The 27494-nt window shown below is 42.5% G+C and overlaps 1 protein-coding gene and 1 pseudogene across 2 annotated transcripts; one reads left to right on the top strand and one right to left on the bottom strand.

Moving 5' to 3' along the window:
* Positions 1–425: 425 nt before the first annotated feature.
* Positions 426–24549, bottom strand: GDE1 (glycerophosphodiester phosphodiesterase 1). Of its 2 annotated transcripts, none has more exons than XM_069570219.1 (6): positions 24102–24549; positions 8660–8835; positions 6799–6904; positions 3852–3944; positions 2280–2491; positions 426–1061 (listed from the first exon to the last, which is right to left on the bottom strand). In XM_069570219.1, the coding sequence occupies exons 1-6, from the start codon at positions 24360–24362 to the stop codon at positions 914–916; spliced, it is 996 nt and encodes a 331-aa protein (XP_069426320.1). In that variant the 5' UTR covers positions 24363–24549; the 3' UTR covers positions 426–913. The 2 variants fall into 2 exon arrangements, with proteins under 2 accessions (XP_069426320.1, XP_069426321.1); XM_069570220.1 differs by having other exon boundaries at positions 8660–8831; positions 24102–24535.
* On the top strand, positions 11502–15204 carry LOC138429091 (coronin-2A pseudogene; annotated as a pseudogene).
* Positions 24550–27494: the final 2945 nt, after the last annotated feature.

Genomic DNA, 27494 nt, shown 5'->3' on the forward strand with positions numbered 1-27494 from the left:
GGGTACAACTCTGCCCCCTAGTGGTTTGAAGCTCTTATTTCTAGATACCATCAACAATTCCTCAGACTGGTGTCAAGACTTCCCTACCACTTTCATTTTCTTCCCTATCATTTGGCTTCCCTTGTAGCTCAGGCAGTAAAGAATCTGCCTGCAATGCAGAAGACCTGGGTTCGATCTCTGGGTTTGGAAGATTCCCTAGAGAAGGAAATGGAAACCCACTCCAGGACTCTTGCCTGGAGAATCCATGGACAGAGGAGCCTGGTGGACTACAGTCCATGGGGTCGCAAGAGTCTGACATGGGGTCACAAGAGTCTGACACGACTCAGCAACTGAACAACAATGTCTCATCAGCAGCCCTGGTCACTGAACTGACAACAGCAGCTCCCCTAAATTTTCCAGGTTAGGATACGATGCTTGGTACACGGTTTTCCCTTAGTGCTCCTTTTAATGATTTTGTTAGTATGGTCACAAGTTTGATGTCTACAGTACATTGATAATGTAGCTAGATACAAACATCTTAAATAAGTCAATTACGTAAGTGTGTCAAGTTTTAAAATGTCTACTCCGAGTGATCATGCGTTTCCCATGCATTTGCATTGCACCCCCAAATTGCACAATACAATCTGTGCTTATCTTCACTGGGTCTTGAAGTGTGCCTCCTCTAAGTCAGGGCAGGAGTGTTGTGCCTTTTTGCAGACCCAGACTTTGAAGAGCATCAATTTTGAACTCAGGCATTCCATGGAGCATGGTGGCTACACTGGGTTTTGCTTTGGTTCAGGTGAAAACCCAGTTACGACTATTGCTTATGTGAGCCGCCCGATCCCTCAAGGGCTTGGGCTTATTGATGTCCCTGCCTGAGGCCCACAGACAGTTTCTGTAATTATGTTTCCTCCCTGGGGTAGGGGGGGGAAGTCTAGAATTCAGGTGTGCAGTCTTCCAACATGCTGTCAGTGATATAGCTGGAACCAAGATGAGACTCATAGTAACTTTTTTCATCAAAAGTATTAACAGTCCAAGCAACAACCTGAATGCCTTTAGCTGACCACTTCTTCACATAGTCCCTGGAGAAAGAGGAAAAATCAACCATTAGAATAATGCCAACTGTCCCAGAAATCTCTAATGGTCTCTAAGTACGATATTCATGGAGGACTAACAGCATCTAGGAGGAGCCTCTTAACCGGCCTCTGCCTTGCAACCAGACTATTCCAAGCCCAGCATGAGCGCCTCCCCCACACGGCCACAGCTTTAAACACTTCACCCACCTCCTAAAAACCATCCCTTGCTGCCACGTGCCCCTACTGGAGGCTGTAAGCAGTGGCCTAGCCTCATCTATTTCTTTGGCCTTATCTTACGCCACATTCCCTCTTTCTTTTCTGTGCGTGAACTGATTTTTCGTCCAATTCTTTGCAAGAAACAGGCTCTTTCCTGCCACAACACTTTGGCACGTGTTTTCCCCCGACTTGGATCTCGACCCCTACCCTCCTCAATTCCCTTCAGATCTTAGCTTAGTTGTTTAGCTGTTACTTCCGTGAGGATGTTTTCCCTGACTCCTTTACTAGGAGAAATTGAACAGTATACATGCACTCGTCTCTCCTATATAGCATTTATCTTACTATAATTTAGTATTTATTGGATTGCTTTCTGATTAGCATCTCTCTCTTCCTCTTGACTATAAACTCCATGAGGGCAGACTAGGGCTTCCTTTTTTTCACCACAGCCATCATCAGCTTCTTACACAGGATCTTGTAATACCACAGGCATACATCAAGTATCTACTGAACTGAATGCATGCATGCCTGAAATAACATAAAACTTAAAAACTATAACCATCTGAAATACACAGCCATAAAATCGCCAAAACAGATTCAGAGAATGCTAACAGTTTAGGGAATGGAAAGTTTCTCAGGAGCAATGGAGTGGAGCCTGTAGGAAAGCTAGGAGAGACGAGGCAGGTGCCCACAAGACGTCTTCCCTGGATCCTGCGTTTGTTTTTAAAGGGAGCCAATCATAAGGAAATACAATTTCTTTGTTTCTGTTGTCTTAGTTTGACACTATTTCTTTAAAATGCACTAAAAAACAAGAATAATTGATCAGTATCTTTTGGAGACAGTGAAATAGGCCTGAACTCTTCCCATCTAAGCAGCTAATGGCATTCCAAATTAATAAAGGCATGACTGGCTCTGTGGGTGGGAATCAATGCAGGTGTCCACTGCTAATCCTCCTTTTCAAGAAGAACATTCAGGAAATGTGTCAGGAGAAAATAAAATCTTCCAACTTACGGAGATATAAAATCCTTTTGTGCTAGGAAAGCTGAAACTCCACACAGGTACCACAAGATATTATGCATACTCCAATCGAGCAAAATGTCCAATGCCACAAACATGGACTGTTTCCAGAAAGATTCAAAGCGTGGTTTCCCATCTCCTGTGTGGCTAAGGCTCCAAGGTCTATGAATTAAAGCTGTTACTACATTCTGATCTGTTTGTCTCATCTGAAAAGAAATTTGGGGAAAGAAAGCCATAATCACAACTTAACTCTAATACCTCTCATTTGCTCTATTTAGCCAATGTACTTCTTTCTGAACGAGGTGGTCATGGGTAGTATGCTGCCCCCATGTCTACTAAATACTCTATCATACATCCTTTGAGAAAATAATATGTTAGATGTAAAGATGTAAATATACAATATAGACACTTCCTCCACAATCCTAAAAGAATTGCAATCCTATCTTTACAATGAGAACATTACAATTTCAGGATCAAATTTTAACAGTGTCACAAAGAGTAATAACTTTTAATTGGATATGGATTTAAACTATGGCTAGAGATAATCAGAATGCAATTAGGATGAAACCACGACCATTTCAAGATGGGCTTGTTAGTTTTTGATCCTTTTTAGAGAAAATGGCTAAAAAAAGGTGCGGGGGTGGGGAAATGGGCTGAGAGATGTGAGAAGAGACAAGTGGGGGCAGGGACGAAGACAAAGCAATGGAGAGACGGGGATGTGGATAGAGTTCTTTCAGTCTGTGCTCTATGCTGCTCTGGAAAACGTATCACACATTTTAAAGGTCTGTGGTTAAGGAAGTTTGGGAAACGCTGATTCAAATGTCTGAAAGCCCCACTACATTATTTATCTCAATGACTTTATATCTCAGCAGGCTCCACCCTTATTGTAAAATTTTAAATATACGCTACGTTGGCCATTGTTGAGGAGCCAACTCATTGTTTTGGAAACTGATGAACAAAGGGCAAAATTAAGCATTTATTTGCTACTGAGTAGCTAAATCATAGATGAGAGCTCCTTTCTACAGAAGAATTCTACCTAGCTAACGTGCTTAGTTGCTCAGCCTGTCTGACTCTTTGCGACCCTATGGACTGTGTAGCCCGCCAGGCTCCTCTGTCCATGGGGATTCTCCAGGCAAGAATACTGAAGTGGGCTGCCATGCCCTCCTGCAGGGCATCTTCACAATCCAGGGATTGAACCCAGGTCTTCCACATTGCAGGTGCCACCAGGGAAGCCCATGAGTACTGGAGTGGGTAGTCTATTCTCCAGGGGACCTTCCCGACACAGGGATTGAACCCAGGTCGCCCACATTGCAGGCAGATGCTTTAACCTCTGAGCCACCAGGGAAGCCCTTATAAACCTAAGAGGAGGAGCTAAAAAGGAATCAAGGCACTTTAAAACGGGGTCCAAGTACCCTGCCCTTCCCAAATTTTGTTAATTTAAAAGAGGGGTCTCTTTAATTGATTCAGTTCAGTTTAACAGGCATCTATCTTATGCTTATTTAGTCCATTGCTATTATCACCACCAACCAACATAATATTACATACAACAAAACCCCAGAATTTTACCTTATAGATAACTTCTGGCAAGAAAGAGCAGACGATACTATTATTGTATAGTTTAGGAAATTCCATATACACTTTTTTTAGAGCATCAGTAGCCTGTAAAACAGAGAGATTCATGTATTTAAAATCTATTAAAATGTAGTCCCAGCCAGTTAACTACTGTATTATTAAGTACAACTCTATTAACTACATCAGAAGTTTACTAATATATGGGGATGTTCAAAGGAGTATTGGTAGATTGCATTATCCACTAGGATGCATTTTAAACTCATACCAGCAGATAAGTAAGCAGCTGGATACTGCTGCTTTACTATTTTGTTGAGAGGCTCACCTCCTTCTGTCATACTTTGGAAAAATATGGCAGACTACAGGCCAGTGGAGGCTGCAAGCAAAATTTTACAAGTCTTTTCCTTATATCCCAGTTTAGCCACTAGGAAAGGTCCTTTTTTTCCTACAACTCTATCACTCTCTGCCTTTCCTAGCTGAAGCAGGAGTCAACCAGTCTGGGAACTAGAAAGGATAGATTTTCTCAGTCCAGAGAGAGGAAACGTCTGAGAGGAAATGTCACCCATCACCAGCATGGAGGGAGAAGCAATGGGACAGGGAGAAACTGGGAAGAGCTGGAAGTCGCCCAGCTCTTCCCAGGATGAGCAGAAGTTTCTTTTTGTAGCAGTCCAGGTACTAAATGACAAGAAATGACACAATTAAAATACTGGCATTGTGTAACCTTTATTGAATTAAGAGACCTGGCCATCGAACAACAGTAGCAGCTAACAACAGAGGTGTCCAGATGTTAAGTGGACTGTCATGCTGTTACATCATAATTTTTGAAATACCCCTACTTTTTGGAAAATCACATTTAACCTATAACCAAATATAAGCAATGAAATGCAATACAAAAAATAAGAAATTATTCATGTCATGCTTCCCTTCACTAATATCACCAAGTATGCGCTAGAGAGTTGAAGTCATTTTCAACCAACACACACTGTGTGATGTTTCATCTAGATTCTTTATCTAACTCTCATAATGACCTTACATGGTCATTTCTTATGTTGTTCCCTCTTTGCCCACAAGGAAACGGAACTCGATCAAGGTTAACACTACGCTGTAGGAAGTGACAGTTCAGTCATGATCTCCAACGCCTGTGATCTCGCTCCCGTACTGCAGCTCCAATTTGCTGCTGACACCTGTTTCTTCATAGTCCCGTCCTGGTCAATCAGATCATGATGTTCTATCCAAAGCTGCCCAGCCAGAAAGCTCAAACGGCAATACCTGGATTAAAAAACAAAATTTCTTCTCCTCCCTCACCCCTCCTTAGTCTAAGAAAATAAGCAAGAAGGTCAGTACACTGTGGGTCAAACATAGGGCCTATCAGGGTTTCCAAATGTGGGCCATATCATCAAAAAAAACCTAAGGTGCCCATTAAAAATACATGCTCCTTGAGCCCACGATCTGAACCATTTTTAGGATTTAATCTCTGAGTGGGGTGGCCTAGGAATTTGCATTTTCAATATGTATTCCTGGTGATTCTGATGCAGACTGACTGAAAAACCTAGATATAGAGAACTATCAGTTTACCAAAATAATAAATTAGCCAGAGCACCCTTCTCCTTTTTCTTCAAAAATGGGAGTTTATTGTACTTAAATTAGAGGTTCATATTTCAGGTTTTAACAATTATTTTCAATTTTAAATAAAAATTGTTTTTAACATTTTTTATTTTTAATAAAAGTTGGTATCATTAGAACTCTCCAGGATTTCACAGGCAAGGATAATGGAGTAGGTTGCCATTTCCTTCTCCAGGGGATCTTCCTGACCCAGTGAGCAAACCTGTGTCTCCTGCTTTGGCAGGCGGATTCTTTACCACTGAGCCACCTGGGGAGCCCCTAGCTGGTCATAACTGATCATAATTATCACTGGGGGGAAATACCCCAGTTGTATAAATGCAGAAAAATGTATTTGTACTTGAAAAGTTAAGAGAATAAACATAATATGAACCATATTTTCCCATTGATTTCCACTGCAATAATGTGTTTTTATGTATAAAAGTATATGTTCTAAAAGTTATGCAAATCTTATTTGAAATGTAATACCATATTTAAAAGAATTATAGTAAATAACTGCTCAAGTCATAGAATAAAAAACTATATGCAAGGGAGACTTCCCTGGTGGTCCAGAGGTTAAGACCACCTGTCAATGCAGGGGACATAGTCTACCATCTTCCCTGGTCCAGGAAGATTGCACAGGCTACTGAGCACCTAAGCCTGTGCACCTAGAACCTGTGCTCTGCGACAAGAGAAGCCACTGCAATGAGAAGTCCGAGCACCGCGATGAAGAGTAGCCCCTGCTCGCTGCAACTAGAGAAAGCCTGTACACAGTAACGAAGACCGAGTACAGCCAACTAAAAAAAAACCAACCAAAAACTATACATAAGGGACAGAAATCATACAAAAGGGGCACATCTTTGTAGAAGATAAATATCCTCTTCGCTATCAGAAGCGTTAAATACAGGAGCTTTCTTTAAATTCAGTCCACAGCTCTCTATCTAAGACTCTTATCAGCCAGATCCAACCAGTCTCCTGTTCAACTTCTGAAGTTTTTTTTATGAGGTTACTACAGTGGTCTATTCAAGAAGTGCCTCTTTACTGTTTATTTAATATCTTCTGTGAATGTTTTATTCAAGTAAGAGAAACCTGACTCTATTTCATGCTAGTTGTTGAGTAGGAGGAATTAAATAGTTCCATCAAAGTTTAAAAGGTTAAAAGATTCCATACTTTACTGCTTCCTTGAAGATGTGGATTTTTGCTTTGTAAACTTGCATTACGCAAATATAATTTGTAAAAATAATTTAAGAAGAAAATATAAATAAGAAAATATACAATTAATTTTGAAACAGACTAGCAAATAAAGAGGTATTTTCAAAAGAGAATCCTATGGAATAAACTGTACCTTATATGCATGGCCCTTGACATCAAAGAAGATTGTGAGGTTATGGTTTAGGCACTCTGCAACGGCTTCTCTTAGGGTAGGGATCTTTTCATTAGGGAAATCATTCCTACAAGAGAGGGAAAAGAAATAGTACAATATAGGAAAAAAGAAAAGATAAAAATTAAATGAAACAGACATCTGACAAATGTCTCCCAACCAAAGGAAGAGTGTTTTCACCAACTTCCTTTCTCTAATCATCCCAAAGTCCAAGGACAATTTACTATATCTTCTTAAACCAAATTAAAGATATGCTAGGCCAAAGATCAGCAACAATAAAAATCATTTACTTTTCAGGCATTCACTGTATTTGTAATTAGTAACTTTAAAGGGCAGATTATATGCCATCTTTGGAGAACTCAGAGACTTAATTTTAAGATTGTGACTTCCCCAATAGAGTCTGATGCAGGAGAAATTCCTAGCAATACATATACATCTGTTAACTGTATTGTTATACATTTAAGTGCAACTTTAAAAATAATTTTCTAATACATAATTTTTCTAAAAAGAAAAGGAGTTTCTGACACACAAGAAATCAGCTTTTCTCACATAATGAAATTTCAGTCTACATGATTTAATGTATGCTAATTCAACCACATTATTCCAGCGGTAAGATCTTGGTTTTAAAAAAGATAACTTATCTAAGCATTTTTGCTTTAAGTGTTGACTTTGAACTTTACATCTTAATAGCTGCTGCTGCTGCTGCTGCTGCTAAGTTGCTCCAGTCGTGTCTGACTGTGCGACCCCAGAGACGCCAGCCCACCAGGCTCCCCTGTCCCTGGGATTGTCCAGGAAAGAACACTGGAGTGGGTTGCCATTGCCTTCTCCAATGCATGAAAGTGAAAAGTGAAAGTGAAGTCGCTCAGTCGTGTCCAACTCTTAGTGACCCCATGGACTGCAGCCCACCAGGCTCCTCTGTCCATGGGATTCTCCAGGCAAGAGTACTGGAGTGGGGTGCCATTGCCTTCTCCACATCTTAACAGCTACATCACTGTAGTATCGAAACCAGCCTTTCCCTCCCCTTTGGCAGAGCAATGAAGTAACTGTACTAGCAGACAGCAATTTCAGCAGCCCTGACTCAGAACTTTCAAATGTTATCAGTCTCCTTTCTAAAGCATGACTTTCTTTGGCTCACTTTTTCTTTCAGTTCCAAGGAAAAGAAAAGTCCAAGCCATCCTGTGGGGAGGACAACAACTTATCACTGGGTCAAATAAATTGACCAGAGAACTGATATAACATGAATTACAGTAAGAACACATTTTTCAGTATTACAAAGACAAGAGGAGAGGGATTTAAACAGTCACATTACAAAGTGTATCATCCAGTATACCAATTGCAAGGTGGTGGGATGGGCATGGGTTCTGTGGTCATACACGTTTGAGAAACACTAAATTAAAGCTAAGAATTGACTGAGAGGGATACAATGACAGATGTATCCCTAAGGGAAACATCTAAAGTATACAGTGTTTGATCTTATTTGATCATAGAACCCTTTTCTTCAGGAACATCTTACAGGACTAGCTCTGATATACATACATACATACACACACACATATAGACATTTGTGACAGTACAAAGTAACTGCCATGTTAAGAGTATTGTCTTGAGAACAATTCTGAATCAAATTTGGCCTCAGTGGGAAAAGATGAAAAACATCTTATTTCTGTTGCTCCTGGCACGTGCTTGATACTTGGGAAACTTGTATACAGTGGGAAACAAACATAACAAAACAACTCTCCTGGAGCAGAATTAGAAGGTGCCAGTGTCTTGATGTGATCTCCAACACAAGCTGAAAGATATGTTTAGGCGACAATACACCACTTACCTTAATCTGTGATTTGCTGCAGGATTAAGCTTCCTAATTTGTTCAAATGTCAAATCACACAGTCGACCGGTGCCATCAGTCGTCCTATCTACTGTGCTATCGTGCATTAAGACAGGAATCCCGTCAGAAGTGAACTCAAGGTCCAGTTCCACGCCTGCTGCTCCATTCTTAGCTGCCTTAACAAAAACACCGATGATTTTATTGTCAAGTGGCCACAGATGTCATTTTGCAATCCAAGCACTCAAGATGACCATCAGGGCTGGCTGAGCAGACTGTTTCTTTTACTGATTCTATTCCCTTCCTATACCAAATAGCAACCCAACCTGTTTTTTTCATGGACATTAACCTTACTTCAATACAAGTAAGGTTAGGTGGCGCTAGTGGTAAAGAACCTGCCTGCCAAGGCAGGAGACTTAAAGACCAGTTGTCTGGGTCAGGAAGATCCCCTGTAGGAGGGTATGACAACCCACTCCAGTATTCTTGCCTGAAGGCTCTCAAAGACAGAGGAGCCTGGCAGGCTACAGTCCACAGGGTCACACAGAGTCGGACACGACTCAATGACTTAGTACGGCACAGCACAAGGTTAAAAATGTCAGTGTAAGTAATTCCATAAAAACTTTGACTTCCCCACTTTTCTCCTACTCAGACTGGCAAATGGGGAGACTTTTGGAATTTGTTTTCTCTGGTTGCTTTAACTATACGGGCCATTAATGGCTCGCAATTACAAATATTTAGTCAAATTTCACTGTCTACCCCCACTCTCTGGTATAGACTCTCTGATGATTCCTCTGTGTTTGTTGATTAGTTGGCTACTGCAATACTTTGGCATATACTGGATAAGTCAGGTTTTTGTTGGTTTAACTCCATCCTCTAGAGCAGAAACACCAAGCCTGCTTCTACGAGACACTACATTTGTTAATGTGAGCAGCACTGGCTGTTGGCCAACAAGTGGGTGAGCCCAATACAGCACAGAAGGATTTATCTAAAAATAGAACAGGAACATAAAGTTTGAGGGGCCACACTCCTCCGAGACACACTGTCCAACATTTGCTTCCTTTGCTTCTTTGAGACAATGAAGATATGAAATGTTTACTATGATAAAGACCTTAAAGTTAAAATAAATTTTTGTAATTATGCAAAAACATGAAATAATCTTTATAAATAATAAAAAAGACTTAATGGATATTAACATTTTGCCATATTTGCTTCAACCTCTTGCTGCCCTAAAACAATAATATGCATTATTTTCAGTCACTATTCTAACTGCTTTAAATATATTAACTCATTTGATCATCACAAGCCTTTAGGAGGTACTATTAATACGTTATTTAACTTATATACAGAGTACATCATGTGCAGTGCTGGGTTGGATGAAGCACAAACAGGAATCAAAATTGCTGGGAGAAATATCAATAACCTCAGATATGCAGATGACACCACCCTTATGGTGTTAACTGAAGAGGAACTAAAGAACCTCTTGATGAAAGTGAAAGAGGAAAGTGAAAAAGCTGGCTTAAAACTCAACATTCAAGAAACTAAGATCACGGCATCCGGTCCCATCACTTCGTGGCAAACAGATGGGGAAACAATGGGGACGTGACAAACTTACTTCCTTGGGCTTCAAAATCACTGCAGATGGTGACTGCAGCCATGAAATTAAAAGATGCTTGCTCCTTGGAAGAAAAGATAGGACAAACCTAGAAAGCGTATTAAAAAGCAGAGACATTATTATGCTGACAAAGGTCCGTATAGTCAAAGCTATGGTTTTTCCAGTAGTCATGTATGGATATGAGAGTTGGACCACAAAGAAAGCTAAGTGCTGAAGAAGTGATGCTTTTGAACTGTGGTGTTGGAAAAGACTCTTGAGAATCCCCTGGACTGCAAGGAGATCCAACCAGTCAATCCTAAAGGAAATGAACCCTGAATATTCACTGGAAGGATTGATGCTGAAGCTGAAACTCCAATACTTTAGCCACCTGATGCAAAGAACTGACTCACTGGAAAAGACTCTGATGCTGGAAAAGATTGAAGGCAGGAGAAGGGGACGACAGAGGATTAGATGGTTGAAGAGCATCACCGACTTGGTGGACATGAGTTTGAGCAAGCTCTGGGAATTGCTGATGGACAAGGAAGCCTGGCGTGCTGCAATCCGTGGGGTCACAAAGAGTTGGACACGACTGAGTGACTGAACTGATTAATAGGCTGATTTTCAGATGAGGAAAACTGACAGAGATTAAGAAACTTGCTCTCAGTTACACAAACAAGGATGTGGTAGAGGCTGCACTTTCTTTAAAAAAAAAAAAAAATTATTTATTTATTTGACTCCACCAGGTCTTAGGTGTGGCACGTGGAATCTTCATCTTCACTGTGGCAATGTTAACTCTTAGCTGCGAGGCATGTGGGATCTAGTTTCCTGACGAAGGATCGAACCTGAGCCCCTTGAATTGGGAGCATGGAATCTTAACCACTGAACTACCAGCAAAGTCCTGAGGCTACACTATAACCACATGACCTTACTATCACACTAGATACAGCTAGATACAGCTAAATCCCTACCCTCTTCTTCTCCAAAGGTAACTGCCAAGTGGACGTGCATTGTTTCCATATCAATCCCTTATAGGTCTTTATATATTTACTACACACTTAAGTGTCAATAAAAATATACAACACTGCAGTAGTGCATAGAAGACGTTCAATACATATTAGCTACTGTTATTATGCTCTTTTTAATGACTATAGTTGTAATACAGTCAAATTTATTATGTCCTTTATAGGCGGAGATTTGTCTATTTTACTTAAATCCTTTCTTAACCTCACTTATAAAGATAAATAACTATTTTTTTTAGGCTTCAAAGGTTGATTTTCACATATGTTACTAAGATTTCCCACTCTAAAAATCCCAATTCCAACACTAACTGGCTACGTCATCTAATTACTTATATTACTCTGGCCTGTTTTCATCGTTTTTATGATGATGCTTTTCTAAGGATCTTAAGCGTTGTTGTGAGAATTTAGAAATAATGCATGTATATAACCAAGCTTGGTGCCTGGCTCAGAGACAGCACTCAATATAAGCTATTATGACTAGAACTATATGCCTCAGCGGAAACGTCATTATTTAAGATGTAATGCTTACATGTACACTAATTAAAGGTACATCTTTTTATAAAAGTGTACCTTTTCTAACTTAAAGATATTAATTATGCACTGGTAAATCAGCACTGGTTATATATTTTATAACATAAAACAAGATCTCATTTCCAGTATTCACAGTGCATCTCTCTCACTGTAACACAAATGTTAACCTCATTCTTCGAGGCTAGTAATTAGGTTCAATTATACTTTTATTCATTACAGGCATTTTTATTTGGCTACCACACAAAAAATAATAATGGTGAGAGAATAGTACAGTGTAGTATAGTAATTGACAAATAAACATATAATACAAATTCTTGTATTTTAGCAGTAACAATTAGTAATAGAATAGTATAGCACAGTATAGTAACAGAAATCAGATCAATGATTGCCTTAGGAGAGAGGCAGGAGTAGAGGCTGACTCCAAAGAGAAGACATATGAACATTCTAGGGTGACGGAAATGAACTGAAGTGGTGGCTACCCAGGTATATGTTTATAAAAACTCATCAAAGTATATACTGAAATATACCTTTAATTGTATGTAAATTATACTTCGACAAAACTGACTTTAAAGTATCTGCTTTAATAAAGTCATTGTATCTATTTATTGACCATGCTGCGCGGCTTGTGGGATCTTTGTTCCCCCACCTCCTGTGTTGAAAGCCTGAAGTCTTAACCACTGGACTGCCAGGGAAGTTCCAAAGTCATCATATTCATATGGCTTTTGAGATACTATTCACATATCATAAAATAAATCCATTTAAAGTATACAATTCAATTTTTTTAAAGCATATTTGCAATTGTGCAACCATCAGCACAATGAATTTCTGAACTTCTCATCACTCCCGCTAAAAAAAACCCATACCCATTAGCAGTCAGTCCCTACTTCCCTCTCCAACCCTCCCAGTCCCTGGCAACTACTAATCTACTTCTCTCTCTGTGGCTTTGCCTACTCTAGACATTTTCTAAAAGCAGAATTATATAATATGCAATCTTCTGTGACTAGGTTCTTATACTTAGCATACCGTTTTCAAGGTTCATTCATGTTATACGTGTATGAGGACTTCACTCCTTTTCTGTGAAACAATATTCCATTGTGTGGATACAGCACATTTTATTCACCCTTTCATCAGCGGATGGACATTTCCATTGTTTCCATTTTTTTGCTGTTATGAATAATGCTGTGAACATTTTTGTTTTGTGAACATTCTTGTATGATGCACATTTTCACATGGTGCATGTTTTCAATGCTTTTGAATATACACCTAGGAGTGGAGCTGCTGGTTCATATGGTAATTCTATGCTTAACCTTCTGAGGAACTGCCAGACTAGTTTCCCATCATCAGTGTATGACGGTTCCAATTTCTCCATAATCTTGCCCATACTTCTTGTCTTTTTGCTTATACCTGTCCTAGTGGGTATGACAGGGAAAGGTACACCCAACTAAATGCAGAGTTCCAGAGAATAGCAAGGAGAGACAAGAAGGCATTCTTCCATGAACAATGCAAAGAAATACAGGAAAACAACAGAAGGACAAAGACCAGAGATTTCTGCAAGAAAATTGGAAAAATCAAAGGAATATTTCATCCAAAGATGGGCAGAATAAAGGACAGAAACAGTAAAGACCTAATAGAAGCAGAAGAAATCAATAAGAAATGGAAAGAATACATAGAAGAACTGTACACAAAAGATCACAACGACCCCGATAACCACGATGGTGTGGTCACTCACCCAGAGCCAGACATCCTGGAGCATGTAGTCAAATGGGCCTGAGGAAGCACTGCTGCCAATAAAGCTAGTGGAGGTGATGGGATTACAGCAGAGCTATTTAAAATCCTAAAGGATGGGAGCGGCAGCTGCGAGGCACTGAAGCGACTTTAAGATGTCATAGCACCCCCAGTACCGGAGCTCCAAGTTCTGCCACATCTTTGGCAAACCAGCCAGCAAGAACTGCTATGACTGTGTCCATCATCCATAGCGTCCCAATCATTTCTGTGCTGTGAACCCCAACTTCACTGCAGTCGTGACTGAGTGTACTGGTGGGGGTGCCTTCCTTGTCATCCCCTTGCACTGGACAGGAAAGTTGGACCCCCACTACCTGAAGGTCTGCGGGCACAGAGGGAATGTCTTAGGTGTCAGATGGAACCCTTTCAATGATTTTGAGATTGCCTCCTGTCCTGAAGATGCAACGATTAAAATCTGGGGCATCCCCAAGCAGCTGCTGACCAAGAACCTCACAGCCTTCAGGAAGGAGCTGGTGGGCCATGCCTGCAGAGGGCCTGGTGGATTGGCACCCCACGGCTGCCAACATCCTCTTCAGCTCCAGCTACGACTACAAGGTGATGGTCTGGAACCTGGATTCAAAGAAGTCTGTAATCATGAGCCCCATGAAGACAATTAACTGTCACCAAGACATGATCCTCTCCATGTCTTTCAACACTGATGGCAGCCTTCTGGCCACTGCCTATAAAGACCACAAGATTCGGGTTCAGGATCCCTGAGCAGGGGCCATCCTCCAGGAAGCCAACCATAAAGGGCACCCGGCCAACAAAGTGCTGTTTCTGGGGAACCTGAAGAAGCTGCTGTCCACAGCACATCCCGAGGGAACAACCAGCAGATGGCCCGATGGGACCAGGACGACCTCTCTTTGTGCCTGGCACGGGGGGGACCTCAGCGGCTCCTTGGGCGTGCTGTTTCCTGTCTAGATGTGGACACCAACATGCTGTACATGGTGGGGAAGGGAGACAGGAACATCCGCTACTATGAGATCAGTGCCAACAAACCTCACCTGAACTACCCGATGGAATACTGCTCTATAACCCACAGAAGGGGGTTGGGGTTGTACCAAAGACAGGTCTCGACGTGTCCTCCTGTGAAATCTTCCGTTTCTACAAGCTGATCACAACCAACAGCCTCATCGAGCCCGGATCCATGATTGTACGCAGGCGGTCAGAATCCTACCAAGAGGACATCTACCCGCCTAAGGCCAGTGCCCAGCCCTCTCTGACAGCCCGGGAGTGGCTCAGTGGGATGAAGAGAGCCCATCCTGATGTCATTTAGGCCTGGTGCTGAGCTGCTGAGCCCGCAGCCTCTGCCCTCAGAGACACCCCTCTCTGTCCCCAGAGCCCCCACCTTATCTCTTCAACCAGACAGAAAGGCTGGTTGCAGAGGATGGCCAGAGGCCCTTCTCCCTGCTAGAGGAGAAGGCGCCAAGGTGGGCGGCAGAACATGGACTGGAGAAGAAAATCTGGCTCACAGATCAGAAACAGAGAACGAGCTGCTGCAGATATTCTATCGGCTTTAAGGCGAGACCCAAAGGCTCTGGAAGATGGTGACACAGGACAAGGTCCAGGCCAAACAGCTGGAACTGGAGATCAGAAACTTGTGGATGAGCTCACAGAGGCTCTGAGCAGAGTCCTCTGCCCTCCTCACCCTCAGGGACACCAACTGGCTCCATGGGGAGGTCCAGAACCAAACCACAGGTCCTCTGAGAACACCTACTGTTTCTAAATTTTTTACTAGAAATGAAATTCTTGGTCACTGAAAGAGTCCAGTGGGATCTGCTGCTGATTTTCCATTTGCCTTCTTGAAAAAATGGTGTCTGAACTGACCCTTTTTAGATGATACCTTGCCTTCGGCTCACTTGTTTTGCACAGTCCACGGTAACTTCTGAAGGGGAAAACAATACTGTTAGAGCCGGAAGGACCTAGGAGGTGAAGCCGCCTCTGGTTTTCAAGCTGTGTTTCATTTCAAGGCGGGGTGGGGAAGGTTAAGCCAGGAGGGCTGTTTCGTAATATTGGCTTCTATGGAATACATAATTCTGCTATTACAAAGTAGAAGTTTGCAAAGCAAATAAATAAATAAATAATCCTAAAAGATGATTCTATTAAAGTGCTGCACTCAATATGTCAGCAAATTTGGAAAACCCAGTAGTGGCCACAGGACTGGAAAAGGTCAGTTTTCAATCCAATTCCAAGGAAAGGCAAAGCCAAAGAATGTTCAAATTACCCTACAATTGCACTCAGTTCACATGCTAGCAAGATTATGCTCAAAATCCTTCAAGTTAGGCTTCAGTAGTATGTGAACAGAGAACTTCCAGATATATACTCTGGATTTAGAAAACGCAGAGGAACCAGAGGTCAAGTTGCTGACATCCACTGGGTCATAGAAAAAGCAAGGGAATTCCAAAAAAACATCTACTTCTGCTTCACTGACTTCATTCAAGCCTTTGACTGTGTGGATCACAACAAACTGGAAAATTCTTGAAGAGACAGGAATACCAGACCACCTTACCTGCCTCCTGAGAAACGTGTATGCAGGTCAGGAAGCAACAGTTAGAAGTGGACATGAAACAACAGACTGGTTCCAAATAGGAAAAGGAGTACATCAAGGCTGTATATTATCACCCTGCTTATTTAACTTCTATGCAGAGTACATCATGAGAAACGCTGGGCTGGAGGAAGCACAAGCTGGAATCAAGACTGCTGGGAGAAATATCAGTAACCTTGGATATGCAGATGACACCACCCTAACGGCAGAAAGTGAAGAGGATAAAGAGCCTCTTGATGAAAGTGGAAGGGGAGAGTGAAAAATCTGGCTTAAAACTCAGTATTAAAAAAACTAAAATCATGGCATCTGGACCCATTACTTCACGACAAATAGAAGGGGAAAAGGTGGAAGCAGTGACAAACTCCCTCTTCTTGAGCTCTAAAATCACTGCGGATGGTGACTGTACACAGGAAGTTAGAGGACTATTGCTTCTTGGCAAGAAAGCTATGACAGACCCAGACAGTATGTTAATAAAAAGCAAAGATATCACTTTGCCAACAAAGGTCCGTATAATCAAGGCTATGGTCTTTCCAGTAGTCACGTACGGATGCGAGAGCTGGGTCATAAAGAAGGCAGAGCACCAAAGAATTGATGCTTTCAAACTGCGGTGCTGGAGAAGACACTTGAGAGTCCCTTGGACAGCAAGGAGATCAAACCAGTTGATCTTAAAGGAAATCAGTCCTGAATACTCACTGGAAGGAGATACTGAAGCTGAAACTCCAGTATTTTGGTCATCTGACCCGAACAGCTGACTCACTGAAAAAGACCCCGATGCTGGCAAAGATTGAAGGCAGAAGGAAAAGAGGGCAACAGAGGATGAGATGGTTGGATGGCATCACCGACTCAATGGCCATCAACTTGGGCAAACTCCAGATGGTGAGGGACAGAGAAGCCTGGTATGCTGCAGTCCATGGGGCCACAAAGAGTTGGACATGACTTGGCACCTGAACGACAACAAGGGTGTATGAAGTAGTATTTCACTGTGGTTTTGATTTGCATGTTTCCGATGGCTGACAGTATTGGTCATCTTTTCTGATGGGCTACTTGTACACCACAATTCTTCCAACAAATGTCAACATTTATCGAGTGCCTACTATGTATCAGGCACTGTTCTAAATAGTGAGGAGATTGGTAAGCAGTGAAAAAAAGGAACATGGATCTTACATTTTAGTGGGGAGAAAGAGATTATCAACATGTTACATGTAATGATAAAAGTTTGAAAGAGAAAATGGAGGGTAATGTGAAAGTTAAGGCAGGCAGGAGTCACTAGACAAGGCAATCAGGGAAGGCCTGTTTAAGAATATGGTATCTGAGAACAAGACAGAAAGCCCAGAGATAAACCCACGACAAAGGAGGCGAGAATATACAATGGGGCAAAGATAGTCTCTTCGTTAAGTGGTACTGGGAAAACTAGACGGCTACATGCAAGAGAATGAAACTAGATAAATCAAAATGGATTAAAGACCTACACCATGATCAGAAACTATAAAACTCACAGGCAAAACATTCTATGACATAAATAACAGCAGGATCTTCTATGACCTACCTTCTACAGTAATGGAAATAAAAACAAAAATAAACAGGTGGGACCTAGCGAAACTTAAAAGCTTTTACACAGCAAAGGAAACTATAAACAAGGTGAAAAGACAATCCTCAGAATGAGAAAAAACAATAGCAAATGAAACAACTGACAAAGGATTAATTTCCAAAACAGACAAGTAGCTCATGCAACTGAATACCAGCAAAACAAACAACCCAATCAAAAATGGGCAAAGGACCTAAACAGACATTTCTCCAGAGAAGACGTACTGCTGGCAATTAGACACATGAAAAGATGCTGAACATCACTCATTATCAGAGAAATGCAAATCAAAACCACAATCAGACATCACCTCCCACGGGTCAGAATGGCCATCATCAAAAAAATCTACAGACAATAAACGCTGGAGGGGGTGTGGAGATAAGGGAACTCTCTTGCATTACCGGTGGGAAATGTAAACGGATTACAGCCAAAATGGAAGACAGTATGGAGATTCCTTAAAAAACTAGGAATAAAACTACTATATGACCCAATAATCACACTACTGGGCCTATACCCTGAGAAAACCATAACTGAAAAAAATACATGTACCCCAAAGTTCACTACAGTACTATTTACTAGGAGTAGTAGGACACAGAAGCAACCTAGATGTCCACTGACAGATGAAGGGATAAAGAAGCTGCGGTAGATAGATACAACGGACTACTACTAAGCCATAAAAGGAATCATTTGAGTCAGTGCTAATGAGGTGGATGAAGCTAGAGCCTATTATACAAAATGAAGCTGTTACAGAAACTGTGGTGGCGGAAACAGACAAGTGGCACTTGGAGATGCAGAACAGGGTTTATTCAGCACCAGCGTGGGCTCAGTGGAGTCACTTCCAGACTCCCCCCATCCCCCGCCCTCCTGTTCCCCCCTGCTCCCCCCAACCCTTGGCTCCGCCCCAGGCAGAAGCAATGGGCAAGCAAGATTACAGAAGCAGAGGTGGTGAGCGGTGAGCAAAAGCTGTTTCAGCAAGATAACAGGCAGAAGGCAGAAAGTTGTCCTTAGGACTTTCCCTCTCAAGCAGCTCAGCCTCCTCCCACCCCCACAACCTGGGCCCCACCCCAGGCAGCTTAAGTTCCCGCAGAAGCAAAGAGCGAGCAAGATTACAGAAGCAGGGGTGTTGAGGGGTGAGCAAAAGCTGTTTCAGCAAGATAACAGGCAGAAGGCAGAAAGTTGTTATTCTCAATGGGGGTTGGTATTCCAGTTGAGGGTTCCCACCTCAAACCAAGTCAGAAAGAGAAAAGCAAATATCATATATTAATACATATATGTGGAAACTAAAAAATGGTACAGATGAATCTATTTACAGGGCAGCAATGGAGACGCAGACATAGAGAAGAGACTTATGGAGACTCTGGGTAGTTGGGGGAAGGAAGAGGGTGGGATGGATGGAGAGAGTAGCACGGAAATACATACACTGCTAAATCGCTTCAGTCGTGTCCAACCCTGTGAGACCCCAGAGACAGCAGCCCACCAGGCTCCCCCGTCCCTGGGATTCTCCAGGCAAGAACACTGGAGTGGGTTGCCATTGCCTTCTCCATTGCAAGAAAGTGAAAAGTGAAAGCGAAGTCGCTCAGTCGCGTCCAACTCCTAGCGACCCCATGGACTGCAGCCCACCAGGCTCCTCCGTCCGTGGGATTTGCTAGGCACGAGTACTGGAGTGGGTTGCCATTGCCTTCTCCGTGCACTACCATATGTAAAATCGATAGCCAACTGGAATTTGCTTTATGACTCAGGGAACTCCAACCAGGGCTCTGTGACAACCTAGATGGGTGGGATGGGATGGGAGGTGCGAGGGATGTTCAAGAGGCAGAGGACATGTGTATACCTATGGTTGATTCATGTTGATGTATGGCAGAAACTCACACAATATTGTAAAGCAATTATCCTTCAATTAAAAACAGATAAATTAAGAAAAAAAAAAGAATATGACATCTGAGCTGAGACTTCAGTGATAAAAGGGAGTCAACAATACAAAGATCCAGGAGAAAAGTTTTCTAAGTAAAAGAAATAGTGAGTATGATACAAACGCCACAAGGTAGAAAGGAGCCACAAAGGACCGACTGCCTGCAGGGATCTGTTCCTCTTCTTCCTGCTGGCAGAGAGCTGCTTTGGCCCGTGTTCAGTTGTCTCCTGTGTTGTAGGTGGACTATTACCAATCCCTCCTCGGGTGGGAGATGGAAAGACTGACAGAGAGCGACTGATTTCTGGAAAGACTTATGGAAGAGGGAGTGGAGTCTTTTCTCGAGGTCAGATGGTGATCCATAAGAATATGAGGCCTGGGGTTGCAATGGTCACCTGGCAACTATCAATACAATGAGGGCTATCAATATAGTACAAATATGCCACAGGTGGCAGAGCAGACAGAGCTAGAAACCGAGTCCTCCACAATCACAAACTGCACAGCTGAATAAACCATCCGAGAAGTTACCTCTCCCAGACACACCTCTTATGGAATAAAGTCCGCTTATTGTTTGAAACATTTGAAGTTAAGACTTTCTATTGCATGAAGCTGAAAGCATCATTAATAAACGCCCAAGGTAGTTTAACCAAAAGGTCCAAAATATAAAGTTGTTTTGATTTTACCTAAGTCCAAGAGAAAAACAACTGAAGGGTTTTCAAAATTGGCAGGATTTAATCTGAATTACACTTTTAAAGTAGTATAACTTTTAAAGCTGCACTCTGGTCCCTCTGTGGAGACTGAACTGCAGGTTTAACTTCATGCTTCAGTCACTAGCTGTAATTGTGAATCTTTTCGGAATGCATTCATTTCACCTCTCAAGTTTCTCCTTCTCTAGCTATTCTATAACCTACCAGAAATTCTGCCACTGTCAAAATGTCTTCCCTGAATTTTTTACATAATGGAATGTTTAATATAAATTATGAGCTGCAAACAAGCACAGGGAGGAAGAACAGGACAAAAAACAAACTCTGAAGGGAATAAACTACATACTTCTTTTGAAGTCAAGAGGGATGTCTTCTGCAGCTAAATTCGATCGTGGCTAAACAGTTCACTGACAATGACCTCAAGCTAAATGACATCTCATCTCCTCTTAAAACCAGGAATCAGCTTGGAACAATGTTATTTAATCATAATTACATAAAGACAAGTTCAACCTAAACACACAAGGTATGAATGGAATTTAGCTATAATTCCCTTGCAACACAACAAGATATGACACTCTATCTATGTATGTGTATTCTGCATACACATATTTTCACATTTAATATGGTTTATATTTAGTTGACATGTTCCTGGCTAAACCACAACATCCATTGGTAAATACTTATGGATATCTTCTGCGCTCAACTAACACTTTAAGGCATGGACATGAACTTGGGCAAACTCCGGGAGATGGTAAGGCAAAGGGAAGCCTGGTGTGCTGTGTAGTCCATGGGGTTGTGAAGAGTCAGCTATGACTTGGCCACTGAACAACAACATACTCTAAGGCAATTTACATAAGTTGAAATGAAAGCCAATAACAATTAATGTTTTTTTCTATAGTAATTATTCCTTTTCATGACAATTTTATCTCCTGTGTAGTTATGTTACTTCATCCAACCTTTCAGTTTGTTTAGAATGAGAAATACATTCTTCACTATCTTTATACTTATTTTTAAAATTTATTTCAATTGGATAATTACTTCACAATATTGTGATGGTTTTTGCCATACATCAGCATGAACTGGCCACAGGTATACACGTGTCCCCTCCCTGCTGAATGCCCCTCCTACCTCACTCCCCACCTCATCCTTACAGGTTGTTAGAGTTCTGGCTTTGGGTTCCCTGCATCATACATCAACCTCCCACTGGCTTTCTATTTCACATATGGCAATGTATATGTTTCAATGCTATTTTCTCAAATTATCCACCTTCTCCTTCTCCCACTGTGCCCAAAAGTCTGTTTCTTTGAAAATTATTTTGGCTTTTTAAAAAAATTTTGTTCATGTTTTTAGACTTATTTTTAAGCAGAATGCTAGAAGAGCTGCTCTGTCTCCCTTCTGTCACAAAGAACTAAAGGGAAAGAAGCATAAAAGACATAACTTGGTTTATAAACAGATGCCCTTCACCAAATTAAAACTGCCTTCTGACTCTCTCCTGCTTCAGACTTAAAACTTTTTACCTTTACTCTGTCTTTAGATTCTTGGCCCAAAGAGCTAACATTTGTGGAAGTCTTATCTTGGGCCGAGCACTTTATGTAGACTACTTTACTGAATCACAACTGATTCAGTAAAGTTCAGTTCAGTTCAGTTCAGTCGCTCAGTCGTGTCCGACTCTTTGCGACCCCATGATCGCAGCACACCAGGCCTCCCTGTCCATTACCATCTCCCGGAGTTCACTCAAGCTCATGTCCATCGAGTCGGTGATGTCATCCAGCCATCTCATCCTCGGTTGTCCTCCTGCCCCCAATCCCTCCCAGCATCAGAGTCTTTTCCAATGAGTCAACTCTTCGCACGAGGTGGCCAAAGTACTGGAGTTTCAGCTTTAGCATCATTCCTTCCAAAGAAATCCAGGGCCGATCTCCTTTAGAATGGACTGGTTGGATCTCCTTGCAGTACAAGGCAGATATTAACATTATTCCCACTTTACAAATGAGGAAACTAAGGTCAGAGCTAGGATCACAGTGAGGCAAGGTATCCTATGCTTGCTACATCCTACCCGTGACTCTGACTGGGACACAGAGCACTTAAGCAACTCGCTCACCACACAAAACTGTCTGTCCCCTAGCTGGCAAAGAAAGGTCACTCCAAATTCAACATCCTGGAACATGAATATTCTAATCTACAACAAAGAGCACTGGGGCTTGGAATCAGAAGGTGATACCGCGCAGGGCCCTGTGGAGCTCGTGGGCACCAAGACTTATCTGTCCCCCCACTTCTTGTATTATAGGAAACAGCTTTCAGTCCGCCTCCATGACCTTCCCTGAATTCCAAAGGGCAGATTCAAGCAGCTGTTAATCAGGGAAGGGAGTGGATGTGAGACCAGGGAGAAACAGTCAAGAGAAGTCTTGGGGCAAGGTCCTGTTTCCCTATCAACAGATAAACACTGCAATATCTTTGAGCTATTTACAGGTACTGAAACCCCCTCCAGGTGGGAGAATTTATGATTAACAATGGTATGCTGCGCAAAGCTTGTAGACCCCAGACCAGTTGGACCTGAAGGTTCAAGATGTTGACTCCGACTTACCTCACCACCAACCCATCAGAAGAATGTCCACGAGCTGATCATGCCCTCTTTGAACAATTACTATAAAACCTCTCACTATCTTCCCAAAGTGGGGACACCATGGTTTTGAGGGTAGCAGCCCACTGTGGCTCCTTTCTCTTTCTACTTCACCCAAAACTGTCTGAGATTTCACTTGGCACCAGTGTATAGAGAAACTGAGCTAACAGAATCAAAGGCTGAATTTGAGACAGAGCTACGTGTGTGTGAGCCAGTTTTCCTACTGACTCAATATTGAAATGTTTCAGAGAAATGAGAGGATCAGATATATTTTCACAGATGCAATAGTGCCTAGACAACTGCAAAGCTCTCTTACTAAGCAAGCTATCATTATGATGAAGTCTGGAGACTGCCAAGAGAGCCTGGTGAAAAGGGGAGGCAGAAATCATCAGGGGTCCTGCTGCCAGGGTTGTCTGACCATGGGGATCCTGATAAGGAGACGACCTGGACACTCTGGAGAAAAAATAAAGACAGCCCCCGTGGAAGTGATCCACTTAGAATATGTAAGCTAACCACTGACGAAGACTCTCCTTAACCAGGCCAGATTTCCTGTTTCATTCACACACCAGCCTTTGTTTAGCCCCTTGAAGTCAGGCCATTTACTATTCTGTTACCTAAGGATCCCAACATCATTCGCACCTCAGTACCTTTGCACTTGCCGTTTCCATTTCCTGGAGCACTTTCCCCCCAGATTCATGGGTGGCTCTTCATAATTACAGTTTCAGTTCAAAGGTCACTTTCCAACAGGATTTCTGTCTACAGTAGCATGACTTCTCCCTCTAGTCATTCCTTATTGCGTTAGCCTATTTCTTCATTGCACTCATTGCTCTCTTAAAAGTACCTCATTTATGTACTTACTTGTTTAAGGCCTGTCTCCCCTACTCCAACGCCAAACTCTGTGAAAGCGGGGACCCTTTCTGTCTTGTTCATGACTATCCTCAGTACCTGGCATATAGCAAATACACAGGTATTTGCAGTGTTCCATAAACACTTGGAAGTCAGGAGATTTTCTGGCATTGAGACGGATTGATGGCCACTTGAATGTATTCTTTGTGGACGAACGGGGAATGCTAAGGCCATCATGAAAAGGCTGGGGAACCTTCGGAAAGGCAGGCAAAAGCCCAAGCTCCCAAGAGGGGCGTAGGGGCGGAAGGCATGGGGGACTCACCTGCCGAATGGCTGCCAGCGTGTTCTCCGGGGCGTCGTGGCTGCCTCCGCGGTGGGCGATAGCGGAAACGCGGTCCCGGGGCTTGAGCACCTGCATAGCCCTGCGGGAGGGCACCGGCTCAAAGCTGAAGAGGCGCAACAGGAGGTAGAGGCTGCCAGTGAAGAGGCAGGCATTGAAGGGACTGCGCGTCAGCAGCAGCAGCACCAGCAGCAGGAAGGAGAAGGGGCCCATGAGGCCCCCCTGTTCCTCCCACAGCCACATGCCGGCGCCCGCACCGGCACGGATGGGAGGCCCGGGCCCGCCGGGCTCCCAGTACGGGAGACCGAGAACCTAGGACGAGAGCCCAAAACGCCGGCTGCAGCCAGCACCCTTTGAGTGGACCAGCGCCGCACAATGGCGGCGGCCGCTACTTCCGGAGAAGGAGACCGAGGCCCAGCCAATCAGGGCCGAGGATCTCCGGAGCTCGGGGCGGAGCCGCTGCCAAGGCAACGGAGGCGGGCTCAGGCTCCCGGCTGGTGTTCCAAAATGCCTTGGGGTTAATCTGCAGTCCGGACTTTTATTATCAAGGCTTTCAAACACTAGAAAGAAGGGGAGGGATATAAGATCAGTCTTAAGGTCGTAATACTAGAAAAGATCTTAATGAGTCCATTTTGCCATCAAGGGACCTGCCCAGGGTTCCTTTGAAGGGGCATGACGCTTAGACTATTTATTATAAAGTTATGCAAACACCGGGACTTCCCTTGTAACTCAGCTGGTAAAGAATCCGCCTGCAATGCGCGAGAGGTGGGTTCCATCCCTGAGTTGGGAAGAGCCCCTGGAGAAGGGAAAGGCCACCCACTCTGGCCTTGGAGAATTCCATGGAATTCCATGGACTGCACAGTCCACGGGTCGCAAAGAGCCAGACACGACTGAGTGACTTTCACTTTACTTCATGCAAACACCAGTCCAGATGCTCAGGGCAACAGCAAGTAAACAGGACCGACAGGGTCCTTGCTCTCATGGTGCTTACATTCTTATGGGGGAAAATAATAGTGTTAGAGTGTACAGCTAACGTTTATAGAGCACATAACCATGTTACAGGTTCCATTCCTGCAAGTGTTTTATGTATTATTTATTCTCACAACAGCTTCAGTTGCGTATTTTCTCTGAAGACTGAATTTAGTCCACTTTAGAAGAATGTTTCAGATTCAAAGGGAATAAAAGAACATACCAGAGCAAACTACTGTAAAGTTGCACTCATTTCATATGCTCATAAAGTTATGCTCAAAATCCTTCAAGTTAGGCTTCAGCAGTATGTGAACTGAGAACTTCCAGGTATACAAACTGGACTTAGAAAAGGCAAAGGAACCAGAGAGCAAATTGTCAACATCTGTTGGATCATAGAGAAAGCAAGGCAATTCCAGAAAACCATGTACTGCTTCATTGACTATGCTAAAGCCTTTGACTGTATGGATCACAACAAGCTGTGGAAAATTCGTAAAGAGGTGGGAATACCAGAAAATCTTGCCTGTCCCTTGAGAAACCTGTATGCAGGACAAAAAGCAACAGTTAAAACTGGACATAGGACAACAGACTGGTTCCAAATTGGGAAAGGAGTACATCAAGGCTGTATATTGTCACACTTATTTAACTTATATATAAAGCATATCATGCAAAATGCCAGGCTGAATGAATCGTAAGCTGGAATCAAGATAACCAGGAGAAACATCAACATTAGATACGCAGATGATACCACTCGAATGGCAGAAAGTGAAGAACTAAAGAAGCCTCTTAAGAGAGTAAAAGTGGAGAGTGAAAAAGTTGGCTTAAAACTCAACATTCAAGAAACTAAGATCATGGCATCTAGTCCCATTACTTGAAGTTAAATAGAAGGAGAAAAAGTAGAAATGGTGGCAGATTTTTGTTTTCTTGGGCTCCAAAATCACTGCACATGGTGACTGCAGCCATGAAATTAAAAGATTCTTGCTCCTTGGAAGGAAAACTGTGACAAACCTGGACAGTATATTAAAAAGCAGGGGCATCACTTAGCCGACAAAGGTCTGAATAGTCAAAGCTATGGTTTTTTCATAGTCATGTACAGAAGTGAGAGTTTCTTCTCACAAAGAAGGTTGAGTGCTGAAGAGTTGATGGTTTCAAACTGTAGTGCTGGCAAAGACTCTTGAGAGTGTCTGGGACAACAAGGAGATCAAACCAGTCAATCCAAAAGGAAATCAACCCTGAATATTCATTGGAAGGACTGATGCTGAAGCTGAAACTCCAATTTTTGGCCACCTGATGCGAACAGCCGACTCATTGGAAAAGTCTCTGATGCTAGGAAAAAGGAGAAGGGGGCAGCAGATGAGATGTTTAGATATGCATCACCAATTCAATGAACATGAATCTGAGCAAACTCTGGGAGATGGTGAAGGACTGAGGATCCTGGTGTGCTGCAGTTCATGGGGCTGCAAAGAGTTGGGCATGATTCAAGGACTGAACAACAACAAAACAGTAGAGCAGGTATAATCAGATTGTAAAGCTGGAAGGGATTTCAGTAATGCCCTCATTTGATAGATGAGGAAACTGAGGCCAGGAGAAGTGAAGTGAAATGAGCTGATAATGGCAGAGCCAGGACTAACATCATGCTACCCAGTTTTATGCCATGAAATTTCTACTGCTACTCCTCTTAACCTTACTTCTTCTCCTACTAAGGTCTAATGATGGGGGTTCTGTACAAGGAACTGCAAGAATTATCTCAAGTATTCCTTACAACTACTCTTGTGATAGGCACGTTTAAATCTCTTATACACGAGAAAATTGGCATGGGAAAGAGGGTAAGAGAGGCAGAAAGTAAGGCCAGTTTAGGAAAGGGGCTAGCTGTTAAGTCATATTTTGAAAATGCCAACAAAAATTGGCAGTTGCCATTTGCCTCTGTAAGGGTTAAATTATTAGCCACTGCAGCCACTGACCTTCAACATATCCTGAAAGGAGTTCAGGGTGGAGATCAGGAATGAGGTACTTTGTCCTCTGGGAAAAATTGGGTATTTTCAGAAGATTTTATGAGCCCAATTCTTACATCTCCTCCTATCTAGAAAAGCACTAAAATCATTAATGGTGGTATCAGCTCCTCATGGCCAGCGGAAGCCTCTGGCAAAACGTGTGCTTGACTTCACATATCCCTTTTCGCTAAAATCGTATGTAATACTGACCTCTCTTCCTGCCTCTCTGGGGGCAGTTTCTCAGAACTATCTGAATTGCTGTCTCCTGAGTAATAGTCCTCATTTTTGTCTCAAATAAAACTTAACCTACAACTCTCGTGGTATTTTTTTTTAAGTTGACAGAAAACTGGCAATATGTTTGGACAGAGAACTTTGGCAAAACATTCTGAGCTTTTCCTGCCATTCTTAACCTGCTGCC

Source organism: Ovis canadensis, chromosome 24 (genome assembly GCF_042477335.2).
Source record: "Ovis canadensis isolate MfBH-ARS-UI-01 breed Bighorn chromosome 24, ARS-UI_OviCan_v2, whole genome shotgun sequence".
In the NCBI taxonomy this organism is placed as follows: domain Eukaryota; kingdom Metazoa; phylum Chordata; class Mammalia; order Artiodactyla; family Bovidae; genus Ovis; species Ovis canadensis.